The following is a 14,702-nucleotide window of genomic DNA, read 5'->3' as shown; positions in this document are numbered from 1 at the left end:
TAAAAATACAGCAGAGCTTTGGATGAGCTGAGGTTTTGTCGCGTGATTGGCCAGGAATTCATTTAGCAGGAAGTCAGGAGGCAATGAGCAAGGATGAGGGTTTCCATGGCCGATGGATCAAGATATGCGCGGAAGCAGCTGTTATGGTGATAGAATCAGGTGGTTTTCATAACAGTGAGGGTAAAACTCAGATTGGGTTGAACAAGAAGCTGAGGCTGGTGGATTGGTTCATTCTGAGCCAGGGAGAGGAGGGCCAGCAGGTCTGTCATCATCTGTAAAGGGGGGGAAAAACACAAAATACTGGCTACATCCCGCGTGTCAGGTAACATCTGTGGAGAGCGAAACAGAGTTAATGTTTCATGTCTGTGACCTTTTGCCAGAAGTGGGAAATGTTACAGATGTAACGGCTTTTTAAGTGAGTACAGAGATGGAGAAAGGGGATGAGGAGGAGGAAAGTTCCTTCATCTGTATCAAACCCTACTCCTCCTAGCTCTGCTTGCTCCAAACCTGTTACACCTGTAACGTTTTTCAGTTCTCTTGGAAGGATTTTTTCGTCCTGCCCGCCATGGGAATCGTAGCGGGGGTGGGGGCAGACCATCCAGTTTTGGGGCGAGCATGGCTGGAAAATCTCTCCCCTTGTGTCTGAAATCTTAGCTGTTTACCCTCTCCCCAGCTGTCGCTTGGCCTGCTTGAATAATTTGGCATTTTCTGTTTATTCAGGTGTTTCAGTAACTCTAGTATTTTGCTTTTTGTGAAGGGAAATAGATGGGTTAACATTTTGCATTTCGACCCTTCGATCAGAACTCTGGGTCCTGACAAAAGCTGTATTTGAAACATTAGAAACATAGAAAAACTACAGCACAAAACAGGCCCTTCGGCCCCACAAGTTGTGCCGAACATATCCCTCCCAGTCACTATCATATCATACCAGAACATGTTAACCAGTCATTATCTCTCCAAATGCTGACACATGGTGTCAAACCAACATTTAAAAGCAATTGTGTTCATACTAATTGCACATTTCCCTTATTCCCTGCTTGTAGGTGTTAAACAATTAGATATCATACCTGTGGACTAAGTTACATTGCAGTAGGTCGCCAGAACAATCACTTGCATTTCATATTTGTATATTAACTTACTTGGAAAGTTTAAATATTCCAGCTGCAACAGCATTCTACCTATCGTAGGAAATTGATACTAAACCTGAAATAACCAGTGTTTTCACAAATTCAAATAAGACGTAAGGATAGAGCAAATATAAACAATAATAACCCAATCAATCCTATTAGTTGAACAGAAAGGGGGAAAAAATAATCTAACTCGTATGCCACTTGACATTTGATATGCCTACTGTTACATGAGTGATAGTTCTTGATATATTTGATATTTTTGCATTGTGAAATCTATCCCTGATGTAAAAAATACACCCCATCTGCCAAAAGCCAGGGAGTTTTGGATGTAACCAATCCAAGGGGTCATTGTGCCTTTTACTGAAAGCAGCAATGTTTGCTCTGGGGTGGGGCTGGAAGGGGATTATGTCTTTTATTTATATAATCCCCTATTTATGTCTTGCCAAATTTGTCCCTGTCATTGCTCATCTGTTTTGGAAATAATTTTACCACAGTGTAGTACAATTTAAATAACATTTAATTGAATCAGATGCCCGGTTTTCTTGTAAACAATCCTTTTCTTGTTTGTGCTTGCTGGCCGTGAATGTGGGCAGTTTGGACCAACAATAAATGTTGTGGTCAGGTCAGCAACAAAGGAATGGCACTTAATGCTGACTTCAAAAAGCTGTCCAAAAAATTTAGCAAGCTCTAGAGTGTCAAAATTCTCATCTGCGTGGTTTTGAGTTTGGCAATATCTTGTAGCAGTCGAGGTAGTAGATAAGCTATTTAGCCAATCAAATTGCAGAATTCTCTCAGACAGCAGAGCAAAAAATAAGCAGGTCTTATAGTTCACTTTTTTCAAAAAAGTGAAATGGGGTATATATGCAAGATTAAGTTGGAATCCATATATAGGATTAGGGTAGAAGCTAAAATATCAACATTTAAAAGAAAAAATAAAATTATGGGGGAGAAATGTAAAGGTTCTGAAGGACTGATACGCCACACTTGTAAAGTTAGTTGTTTAAGGCCGAAGTGATTATGATTTAGTAGACTATTTAAAATCTCAGACACCTCTCATTCAACAAGGGTTAGCATTTTCAGTGGCTTCACAGTGAGAATAGTGTAAGAAGCTAACGTTCCTGTCAAATCCCTGATTCTTTATTAATTGCATCTGCAAAGACCTCAAACAACACACTCCAACAGCAAGTTCTTGATTTCTGCATTCAATAAACTGTGCGGATGCCAGAAGTTGCAGTCCTTAAGTAGTGATAACCATTTTGTGATCATAACAGTTACAAATTTTGGGCCATGCTGATCTTTAGGGAATCTATATAGCACCTTAAGCTCTGGCACTATTAATGTCTTCTAAAATACTAATTTTGAAAACTGCATTTTGCTGAATTGTGTCCAGTTCTTAGAATGTTGACACGGCGAAACACCTTGAAGTAGATATTGAAGAGACCATGTGCAAAGAGTACTGGCTGACTCTTTGCAAGCACAGAGAGGGGAAGGGTACCTGGTAATATTCTTATCAGGAAAGATTAAATAAGTTCTGTAAAACAAAATCACATTCCAGAAACTGGTTTCAGTATTATGATGAAACACAGCAGTAGTTCCGAAACATGTTCTCATGAAGAATTAAATGCTGAATCCAGTCTGTATCAGCTGCATTAACAGGCCTTAATGTGTCAAGGTAACTAATTTCTCTGTACAAATCCTCAACATAAACCTGATCCTTAAAACACAGGTGCTCGTTTATGTGGCAATACACATTACCAAGGAGTCTCTGACTAATTTGCTATCTCCGCTGGCTTTAGAATACGGTTTCCCAAACTGTGGCTCACCGCAAGAATTTGGGGCCATGAGCTCTGAGGCAGCCACGGAGCTCAGATTGATTTCTGACAATTGTGAAGTCCCCTTAAGTCTTCAAATGCTGGAAATTTTTCTCTTCCCTTTTGGTTTCAGATTCCAGCATCCCGCAGTAATTTGCTTTTATTAAGAACTAAAAATCCCCAGCTCAGCTACTGAATCCTCCCCCTCCCCCCACTTAACATCTCTTATCCCACCTCCCCCCTCTCTCTCTCTCTCTCCTCCCCCCTCCCCCCCTATTTGGCCCAGTTACCTATAGTGTAGTTTATCGAATGAGTTTTTTTACCATTTCGCTGGCCCCATCTCAGTGTTTCAACATATCTTTTATTTTATTTTCTCAAGCACTTGACTAATTTGCATGTGAAAGAATCTTAAGCCATTTTCCTCAACCACTTCCTGTGGTAGCAAGTTCCACATTTTAACCATTCTGGTAAAGAAATTTCTCCTTTTTTTCCTTGTTAGATTTATTATTAGCTATCTTGTACTTTCGGCCCCAACTTTTGGCTGTTTCTGCAAGTTGAAACATTCTCTCCACATCTGCCTTGTATAACCTATTAATTTTAAAGAGCTCCATCCCGTCACCTCTATATATTTTTGTATAAAGTTTAAAAAGCCCAAATTGTTTAATCTTTCTCAATTAGCCATAATCTCTCTGTTCTGGTACCGTCCCTGTAAATGTTGATTGCATTTCTCCCTGGCTTCTATTTTTGTATATGGAGATCAAAAATGTACACAGCTTCCCGTATACGTTTAACACAACATCACTATTTTTGAATTCAGTACCTCCAGAAATAAGTCCATTGCTTTATATTTTACCCATTTTAATGATTTTTGCTCATCTGTGATGTTACTTTTAATGATTTGTTCACCAATTTGACCATTTCCTTCATTAGGAAACTGACATCCAGAATGGATTTAAATCTTCTGTTCTTTAAACTGAAAAATAATTTTACCAGAATCTACTTTTTTCTGACATAGAATGCAGAAAACTATTTCACGGGCACCTAAACTGCCAAGATTGTATTTTCATACTTTACATTTATTTGTTTATTATTGCCACATGTATTGGGATACAGTGAAAAGTATTATTTCTTGCATGCTATGCAGACAAAACATACTGTTCATAGAGTACATGGGGTGCAGAATATAGTGTTACCATCATAGCTAGGGTATAGAGAAAAATCAGCTTAATATGTGGCAAGTCCTTTCAAAAGTCTGATGGCAGAAGGGAAAAAGCTGTTCTTGAGCCAGTTAGCCCCCACGTGATCTCAGACTTGTGTATTTTTTTCCTGAAGGTGGAAGAAAGTATGTCTGGGGTGTGTGGGGTCCTTGGTTATGCTGACTGTTTTGCTGAGGCAGCGGGAAGTGTAGGCAGAGTCAATGGATGGGAGGCTGGATGCGCGATGGACTGGGCTACATTCACAACCCTTTGTAGTTTCTTGTGTACTTGTTCAGAGCAGGAGCCATAGCAAGCTGTGGTACATACGGAAAGGATGCTTTCTGTGGTGCAACTGTAAAAATTGGTGAGCGTCTTAGCGGACATACTAAACTCCCTTAGCCTACTGAGAAAGTAGAGGTGTTGGTGGGCTTTCTTGACCATAGCGTCAGCGTGGAGGGACCCAAGATGGGTTGTTAGTGACCAGGACACCGAGAAACCTGAAGCTCTCGACCATTTCCAGCTCGTCACCATTGACGTAGACGGGCATGTCCTCCACTACGCTTCCTGAAGTCGATGACTATCTTCTTCATTTTATTGACATTGAGGAAGAGATTAATGTCGTCGCACCATTTTGCCAGATTCTCTATCTCTTTCCTGAACGCCATCTCGTCGTCGTTTGAGAGTCAACCCACTGCGGTGATATCAGCAAACCTGAAATTGGAGTTGGAGTGGAATTTGGCCACATTCGTTCACAGGATGTGGGCATCGCTGGCTATGCTAGCATTTTATCACTCATCCCTAATTTTCCTTGAAGGTGGTGGTGAGCCGCCTCCTTGAACTGCTGCAGTAGGTACATTCACAATACTGTTAGGAAGGGAGTCCCAGGATTTTGACCCAGTGATAGCAAAGGAACGACAGTATAGTTCTAAGTCAGAACATTTAAGAACCTTTGATCTTTGGCTTTGCTTTTCGATCCCATTCAGTTCTTTATTTTCTAAGATGCCGATGATGTTTCTAGTTTTCCTACCAATGTGCATTGTCTCTCTCATGTTCATTTATTACGTAGCTGCCAGTTTTCAAATTTTCTAAAGTTGTCTTGAATTTGATTTAATTCTTCCTTTAGTGTTAGCTATATACACCCAGTTTGTGAAAGTGAGGGACATTAAAAACTGTTTCCCATAACTACACTAGCTGGTCAGCAATTTTGCAGGTCATAAACTATACAAGATGTTTTACTTCACTGACGTAGTCCAGGTTGTACAAACAATTTGTGTTTGCCTCCTGAATCCTCTTCAGGACAGGATCTTGCCGTAAATCTGTTTTTGAGATGTGCTATTTCTGGTTCCTGCTCCAGACGTCACTTGTTTGAGTCTAAGTGAGATCCTGGTAAAGTTACTCAGTCCACTTGGTTTTTCTGACTGTCATTTTCTAGGTTCAGTTGAAGCATGGGAAGCTAACTGTACGGAATAAGTACATTCTCACATTGCTTCCTCCTCAGAAAAAGTTCAAATATTTGATAATAGTGAGGAAGGAAATAATATTTCCAAAAATCCATCAATGGAAATATAACACGCATTGTCATGGAGATAATTTTGTTTGGACATTTGTCTTAAGAAAATTACCAAACTACCATCCTCAACATTGATGCTGATTTATAACAGTAAACTTACTGAGTGCTCATAATGAGTACAAAATCTCCTGCTCAAGATGTTTTAAGTATACAGTCATTTTTGGCTTTGTATTTCAGAACCAGTGACATGCAAAGCTTTTCAAATTTACTTTTGGCACAACTGTTGTTTGATTTGCATTTAAAGATAACATTTACAAATTTCCTTTCATCAGAAAACTGCTATTTGACTTGTGTTTAAAGTTTGCACTTGGGTTTTGAAAAAACGATCAGTGGCAGATATTCACAGGTTCACAAGGAACGTTGTCAGGTTATCAAAGGTTCTTAAATGTATCAGAATGAAAATACAGTCTAGGAAGATGAGTTGCTTGTGGGGTAGCTTTCTGTATTCTACGCCAGAAAAAAAGTAAGGTTTCCAAGGTTAATTATTTCACAGTTTCAAAAAAATGGATGGTTTAATTTCCTAATGAAGAAAATGTTCAAATTGGTTAAGCTTCCTCATATAATTCAGGTAGTGCATTGGTCAACCACCAGACTTCAAAAATTAATATCTTTATAAATCATATTCAAGTTCATTTATTATTGTCACAAGTAGGCTTACATCAACACTGCAATGAAATTACTGTGAAAATCTCTTTGTTACCACACTCTGGCGCCTGTTCGGGTACACTGAGGGAGAATTTAGCATGGCCAATGCACCTAACCAGCATATCTTTTGGACTGTGGGAGGAATCTGGAGCACTCAGGGGAAATCCACGTAGACACAGGGAGAACATGCAGACTCCGCACACACAGTGACCTAAGCTGGGAGAACGTACAAACTCCACACACAATTGAATTGTTTGTGTGGAGTGGGACCAGGTCCCTGGTGCTGAGACAGCACTGCTAACCACTGTGCCATCTTGCTGCCATGAGGATGGCACCAGAGTTAACTGAAGCCCATTTGTTAAACTAATACAGTAAGTACACAAAACAAGCATCAGGCCTTTGATAGTTCTATGGCTGTGACACATCCTGTCTGCTTCCTGAATTAATTGGCTTATAGCTATCAAACTTTAAGTACAATATTTCAACACCTATTTCTGGAGTTGGTTTGTACAATGAACTGGAAGACGTAGTTACTGATGTCAGTTTGAAGTCAGAGCTTTGTAAATAATTGGGGGTTGCCTCCCTCCTTCCAAGCTGCGTGTAGACCCAATAGCAAGTTATTTGGGTACAATGAGGATGTTGGCTTTGAACAAAGTAAATGGATCAGGGTTAACGAATTCTGTTTGGTTTGCTGAATGGAGGTCTGTAACTGGTGGTGTTCTGCAGGGATCAGTGCTGGGACCTCTATTTTTAATATATGTAAATGACTTGGAAGTAAACTTAAATAGTCTGATTAGCAAGTTTGTGAATGATACCAAGATTGCTGGAGTTGCGGATAGTGATGAAGATTGTCAGAGAATGCAGAATGATATATCATTCTGGAAAATTGATATATCTGGCTGGAAAATTGGGCGGAGAAATGGCAGGTGGAGTTTAATCTGGACAAATGCGAGGTGATGCATTTTGGTAGATCCAATTCAGGTGGGAGCTACAAAATAAATGGCAGAACCATCAGGAGCACAGACACACACACATCTGGGAGTACAGGTTCACAAATACTTAAAAATGGCAGCACAGGTGGAGAAGGTGATGAAGAAAGCGTATGGCATGCTTGCCTTCATCAACCGGGGCATAGAGTATAAAAGTTGGAAAATTATGCTAGTTATATAAAACGTTGGTTAGGCCACATTTGGAATACTGTGTCAAATTCTGGTCGCCACACTACCAGAAGGATGTGAAGGCTTTGGAGGGAGTGCAGAAAAGGTTTGCCAGGGTGTTGCCTGGTATGAACGGTATTAGCTATGAGGAGAGATTGAATAAACTGGGATTGTTCTCCCTGGAAAGACACAGGCTGAGAGGCGACCTGATGGAAGTTTATAAAATTATGAGGGGCCTAGATAAGGTGAACAGTTGGAAGCTTTTTCCCAGGGCAGAAATGTCAATTACCGGGGGCACAAGTTCAAGGTAAGGGGGGGGGAGACATTCTGTAGAGATGTGCAGGGGAAGTTTTTTTAGAGGGTGGTGATGACCTGGAATGCACTGCAAAGTGAGGTGGTTGAGGTAGACATGATAGCACCATATTAGACTTATCTGGATAGACACATGAACAGGTGGGGAATAGAGGGATACATGCGTTGATTTAGATAGGATGATGTGATCAGTGCAGGCTCGGTGGGCCAAAGGGCCTGTTCCTGTGCTGTACTGTTCTTTGTTCTGTCTGATTTTCTGTTCAGCTTTATTTTTTAACGCTTACATTTATTTCGTTGTATAACCTCAAGACCCTAGGATATTTATCAGCCACCTCTACACTAAACCACCTACCCACCACCCTGCTGTGGCGCTACTCGCCTATAAATAAAGTGAAGGTACCAAAAAGTATACTCCCTCAGTGGAAATGCAAGGATTACAGCACATAAAAAACAGGTAAATACTGCACAACCCTCATACTAATTCAGCATGCTCCCCAATAGAAAGGAGACCCACAAGCAGTCTCCAAATTGCAAAACTGAAACCCAAGTATTATTGGCTAGAAGTAGAGTGGGCACAGTATCACCCTGTCTCCCCAGTACCACACAACAAACCAAGTTTGAATGCCGTCGGTAATGAACATTTAACAACAGCCTCCCTCGTTTCACTGTCGGAGCACATAGGAACTAGGAGCAGAAGTAGGCAAATTCAGCCCTTCGAGCCTGCTCCGCCATTCAATCAGATCATGGCTGATCTCTCCCTGGTCTCAAATCCACCTCCCCACCTGTTCCCCATATCCCTTTTTTAAATTAGAAATATATTTATCTCCTTCTTGAAACCATTCAGTGATTCAGACTCTACCGTGCTATGGGGCAGCAAGTTCCACAAATTCACCACCCTCTGCGGGAAGTAGTTCCTCCTCAACTCAGTTTTAAATCTACCACCTCTCAACCTATACCTGTGACCTCTTGTTTGGGATTGCCCCATAAGAGGAAACATTTGGTTGACATTTACTTTATCAATCCCTTTTTAAAATTTTATATACCTCAATCAGATCCCCTCTCATCCTAAACTCCAGCGAGTACAAGCCCAAACTGTTTAATCTCTCCTCATACGCCAACCCTTTCATCCTCGAACCTCCTCTGAACTGCCTCCAATGCCACCACATTCTTCCTCAAATAAGGAGACCAAAACTGGACACAATACTCCAGATGTGGTCTCACCAACACCCTATACAATTGCAACAACATTTCTTGACTCTTAGACTCTAGTTCCTTTGCAAAAAATACCAACATCCCAAGCATGCAGGTGGACAATTACTATCAGAGAAAAAACAATGGACAGTCGTGATTTTTCACAGGATAATGGGTGACAAATGACTCTGCTCATTTATCCTGACGAGGGTGAATAATAAAAGACAATATCACAAAATCGTGAGTATAATCACAATGGAATAAAGTTCAGGGCTTGAAAAGGCCAAAGCCATGGCCAGATCATTGAGCAAACAACAAGAATTTTCTTGACTTGACTCAGCTCCCCGCTGCCAAAATGTAGCCAGGATCTTCTAGGAACGTAGCACAGATTATATGCATCAGGATCAAATAATTATGGGGTATGCCCCATCGGGATTTAAAAAAAAAAAAGAAATTTAAAGATGAGTAGTGCCAAAGCTCATGAAAACCCGTAACCCTGTCAGGGTAATTTTTAAATCAATGTTTATAATCTCTTTTAGTACTCCTTACTAGGGGATTTTCACAGTAACTTTATCGCAGTGCAAAAGTAAGCCTACTTGTGACTAATAAATAAACTTTACTTTTCATAGTTTTACAGCCCTGGAAGAGGCCCTTCGGCCCATCATGTCTGCGCCTGCTTTCAAGCTCCAATCTACTCTACTCTGTTTTTTCAGTATTTATGATCAATCATGAAGTTTTGGGAAGAGGGGAAAACTTTTATATGCTTGCTACAGCAGGTTTTGTTTTGACTACCAAAAAACATGTCTATAATGCTCATTAAATCACAACGGAGCATTTATAAGATTTAACAGGATGTCCAAACACTGCAACAAAGATTAAATATTTTTGTGTCTCGTGTATCTTGTTGTTTGCTTCTTCCCTTGTTAGAATATAGGCCAAGTTATATTTGGGTAAGGAAATGTTCTGACTCTGCATGAGTATAGGAACAACCATATATATATATATATATATATATATATATATATATATACTGCTACAGTTTAAAAATAAAATGGTGGTTTTAGCAGTCAACATGCGTTTGTCCCGTAAGAAGTGTCAGTGATGTCAATCAGTATCACTGCTGTGGGATGCATCACGTATTAATATTAGAAGGTGCAGGAAATGATTCTGGTCAGTAGATAGCAAACAAATGGCATCTCCATGTAGCCATGAGAGATGCATGGTTTCTGGTGAATTGGGTGAACTTCAAATTAATTGTGAAGTATAACTGGGACAGGCTTCTTTCTGCAAATCAGCAATCCTTTACCAATCCAGAGATAGAGAAGGTTCCATGGGAGGTTAACACTGAAACTTCAAGTAGTTGTGCTCAGAGAATTTTGTTTCAGGTCCAAGTTCACATTGAGCTTTGGTGCGAGATAATTTTGTCTCTTTCGGTGGGGGCAGAATAATTGTATTCTAAATATAATTGGAGTTTGCAGTTATTATCCATTCTCAGTCAGTCTGTGTTTCCTGTCTCTGCTTTCATTCTGCCAGCTCCAAGGCATTGCTACGTTTGTTCTTGCTCCTAGACAGTCTTTGAAAACTCTGTAGTACATACAACAAAAGACTTTATAAAGGCTGCAACAATCTGCCTTCAAATTATGGTCAGTATAAAATGCCTTTTTTGAGTGCTGCTGATGCAGAATTTATCCGCTCCACCAGGGAACCATTTTCTTTCAATAATGTTTTTGGAACCGAGCTAGGCATAGAATATTAAGAAGCTTTCTGATGTTTGTACCTTTTCATTTCTTCAGCTGCAAAATGTCGTCTAGTGAAGCTGGTTGTCAACTTTCTATTCTACTTCAGAATAGATGAAGAGGAGGTAAGATTGTTTTAAAATTTATTAGGTATGCCAATCACTTGACCAATTCATCCATGACTCTTCAAAAATTGAATATTTAAGTCAATCATTTGTTATGCTTTACTCCAAGACCCTTATTTAGTTGCACACATCTAGGCAAAGTAATATTGGATTAAATGTTATGGCTTCTAATTTAAATGTCTGTGTATATAAATCTATAAAACATAGTAGTAATAAATTGTATATTTTAGAAAAGCTGTAAAGGTCTTGTCCCACGAATGAATAAAAAAGAAATCTACGCTGTCTAGTCCTGTTAGAATTTTGTAGGTTTCTATGAGAGCCCCCCTCATTCTTTTAAACTCCAGTGAATGTTATCCATATCCTTTTGAAATTATGGACACACACTTGGGTCTGAGGTGGGGTGTGGAACTGATCAGTAACCCATGATGGGCCAAATGGCTGCCTCCTGTGCTGTACAATTCTCTATTTTATGTTGTGATTTGAATTCTTTATTTGGGAATCATCAGTCCGTGAAGATAAGTCACACCTGTACATCTTTGCTGGGTGTAGCTTTATAGGCTCTTGAAATTTTGGATCTCCATACTATAACACGCAGCATCGTTGAGGAAAATTTACTTTGTCGTAACTCTACATGCAAAAACCCTAGCAGCTGCGCTAATATAAATTAGTTCTTCCAACATGCATGTGTTGAGTTAAACGTGTCAATTTACTGAAATGTACATTTGTCACTGGACAATCTGCTGCTGTTGATGGAAATTGGTGCCACTGAAGGAAGAGGAGAAATGCAGAAGTTATACTATAGCTATACAAAGCCCTGGTTAGACCGCACCTGGGATACTGTTTAGTCCCATTCATCACATTTAAGAAAGGATATTTTGGCCTTGGAGGAAGAGCAGCCTAGGTTTACTAGAATGATGCATGAAATTGGAGGGTTAAATTACATAAACTGATTAAACCAGAAAATACTCAGCAGATTTGGCAGTACCTGCAGGGAGAGAAGCTGAACTGATGTTTCAGGTCAAGGATGTTTTTTTTTCCAGAACTTGAGTATTTCCAGCATTTTTGCTTTTTGTTTCAGATTTCCAGCATCTGCAGCATTTTGCTTCTCTCTATCATTACATAATGTAGGGCTGCGTTCCCTGGAATTTAGAAGCTTAAGGGATGAGTTGATCAAAGTTTTCAAAATATTAACAGGGTGGTGAGTAACTATTTCTGTTGGATGGTGAATCTGGTGCTAAGATTAGAAAGCATTAATGCTAGTCATTCCAAGAATAAAGTTAGGAAACACTCCTACGCATAAAGGGTGGGAGACCTTTTGGTGTTCCCTTCTGCAAATGGGAGCTATGTTAGGTCAATTGTTAATATAAAATCTATTCGGTTAACCATTGGTGTTGAGGGATATGGGCAAACGCAGGTTAATAGAGGTGGGTCACAGACCAACAATGACCTTATTGAATGGGGGACTTGAATCAAGGGACCAAATGTTCCAGGGGGTGACATTATTGCCAAGAGGCAGCAGGACATTTTCGCTAGTGAAGCTTGTATCTGAGGTGACTTCTCTAGAGGCTGATTTCCAACTGAGGTCCTCCCAGCTGCTGCGACAAAGGCTACACATCTGCTTCCACATCTTCAACATGTAAATAAAAGCAAAATACTGTAGATGCTGGCAATCTGAAAAAAAAATAGAAATTGCCAGATAAATTCAGCAGGTCTGGCAGTATGTGTGGAGAGAGAAACAGTTAACATTTCGAGTCCGTGCAACTCTTCTTCAGAGCTGAAGAGGGATAGAAATGTGATCGTAACCTCTTGTTCACTATCGCAGATCATGGAGTACCCACTAGGCCTCTTGAAATTTTGTTTGTATTAAATACCAGACATCAATTATGTGCATACAGTTTAATGTGCAGATAATAAGTGTCAAGCCACCTTATTATGAAAATGCAATCACAAAATATAGAACAATGCTGGTGAGTGAATTAATCAATGCAACATTTGAGATTCTAGTACTTGCTTCATTTCATGAGTTCAGGTAACCAATAATAATTACCTATGGTGATGTGTTTTGCCAGTTTATTACCTGGGTTTTGGCTGACAGCTTGCAGGAAAGATTATGTATTGGGTCCATCTTGTCCTACATGTCAGCATAGGCAAAACTTCCATTGGTATTCGGGTCATGAAGTAACAGCTTGTTGGCCTTTCCAACTGAATGGAAATGGACAAAATATCGTGTTTCAGTAGTAAACAGTAACCAGGATATAATTTTAGAAAGTAACCTGGCTTGAGTAATATATTTATCAATGATGCAAAAGACCTTAAATTTGTTTTTTTTTAATAGCCCGTTGGTGCCTTATTACTTGAACGGTGTAGAATCCAAAAGGAGCATGACACTGGCTTCTCACTAGGTAATCTCGCTTTTACTTATGTTCCATTTTCTGACAAATGAGGGGACCCCCAGCTGAATTTGAATATTACTTTAAGTTCTCTTTTGAAATGTGACTCTGACAGTTAACTGATAAATGTGCCTGTACTTTAGATAATTTAATTTGCATACTGCAAAGTTTTTTTTTGTTTAGATAAACTTGTGATCCTTTAAAATGTGATGGCAGCTGTAGCGATTGGAACATGTTTCCACTTGAGAACCCGGTGAGTGACGAGCTCTGTTAGGTCACATGTGGAGGAAGCTGTCCTCTACCCCAACATCAATGTCACATCCTCCACTGAATTTTTCCACTTCCCGCTCTACCCTTCATTGTGACCGTTTGTGGAGATTGTCACTTTGACCTGAGGCTGGTGGGTTGAGCAGGTATTGCGCTGGTGGCCTTACTGTTGTGGATTAAACCGATCAAAACTCACTTCCCCTGGAGCTTCTGCCATCAGCAAAGGAATTAAATTTTCTTGTATCGGGTTAGGCTGAATTCACAACTATTTCTCAAACAATGTACTCCTACTGTCCTAACAAAACGTTCTCTTTTAAAACAAATATTGTGCAGTTTTTAAAAAAATCTTTTGTGGGGGTGTTGGGTATTGAAGACTTTTCTTTCATTTGAAAATGTGTTCTTTTTCCTCGCTGTCCTTGTGTTGATAACTTATCATTTCAGTTGCCATCTGTTTTCAGGGAATCTATCATAATGTAGAAAAAGAGCATACAGAATGTCAGTACTTGTTAATGTTCAAGGCTGAATATTAGTTTAATTGGTTTGTATCAATGTCACAGCACTATACATTAGAACAGTTTCTTATTCTTTGCTTTGTTACCATCATGCACATTTAAGGAAAGCTTGTGATAAGCAATGAGGAGTGCCATTTCCTAGTATATTACTGACAAAGTTGTTGCTTGGTTTTTTTAAATAGTGCATTGGGAAAGGAAGGCCAAATAAATGCATTTTTAAAATTTATTTAGCTGAAATATTTTTATTGAGGCATCACTTCATCCTATTTTAACTACATATTCTTATGGTGGCTGTATTATTTTCTTCCTCGTATTTGCATTTTCAATCTATAAGATTCAACCTGAATAACCTAATCCTTTAAACGACGAAACAAAGTAATAGGATGCGAATCTCCGGCCTCCCAGCCGCGTGTTTCCTGTCAGTGGGAGGCGGCGTGTTGTTTGCTAGCAGTGGGATTCTCTGGTCCTGCTGCTGTCGATGGGAATTCCCACTGATGCCACTGCACACCGGCAGGAAACCAGCAGGCGGGGGTGTGATGCCGGCAGGATCGGAGAATCCCGCCGGCGTGAACAGCCGGAGAATTCGGACACGTTCTCAGAGCGTTTTCAGTATGCACTATTTTGTGTAACTAATCCGTTGCCATTTAAGAAAGGAATGAC

General features: G+C 39.8%; 1 protein-coding gene across 2 annotated transcripts in view; it reads left to right on the top strand.

Moving 5' to 3' along the window:
* Nucleotides 1-14,702, top strand: part of plekhj1 (pleckstrin homology domain containing, family J member 1) — a 423,983-nt gene that overhangs the window by 5,574 nt on the left and 403,707 nt on the right. For both annotated transcript variants that reach the window (XM_078198363.1, XM_078198361.1), the window contains exons 2-3: nt 10,806-10,873; nt 13,209-13,275. In XM_078198363.1, coding sequence (XP_078054489.1) covers nt 10,806-10,873; nt 13,209-13,275 — 135 coding nt within the window. The remainder of the gene's footprint in view (nt 1-10,805; nt 10,874-13,208; nt 13,276-14,702) is intronic.

The sequence above is a fragment of the Mustelus asterias genome, chromosome 26 (assembly GCF_964213995.1).
Source record: "Mustelus asterias chromosome 26, sMusAst1.hap1.1, whole genome shotgun sequence".
NCBI lineage: Eukaryota > Metazoa > Chordata > Chondrichthyes > Carcharhiniformes > Triakidae > Mustelus > Mustelus asterias.
The sequence above is the reverse complement of the archived record's forward strand: the minus strand, read 5'-3'. Positions and strand labels throughout refer to the sequence as shown.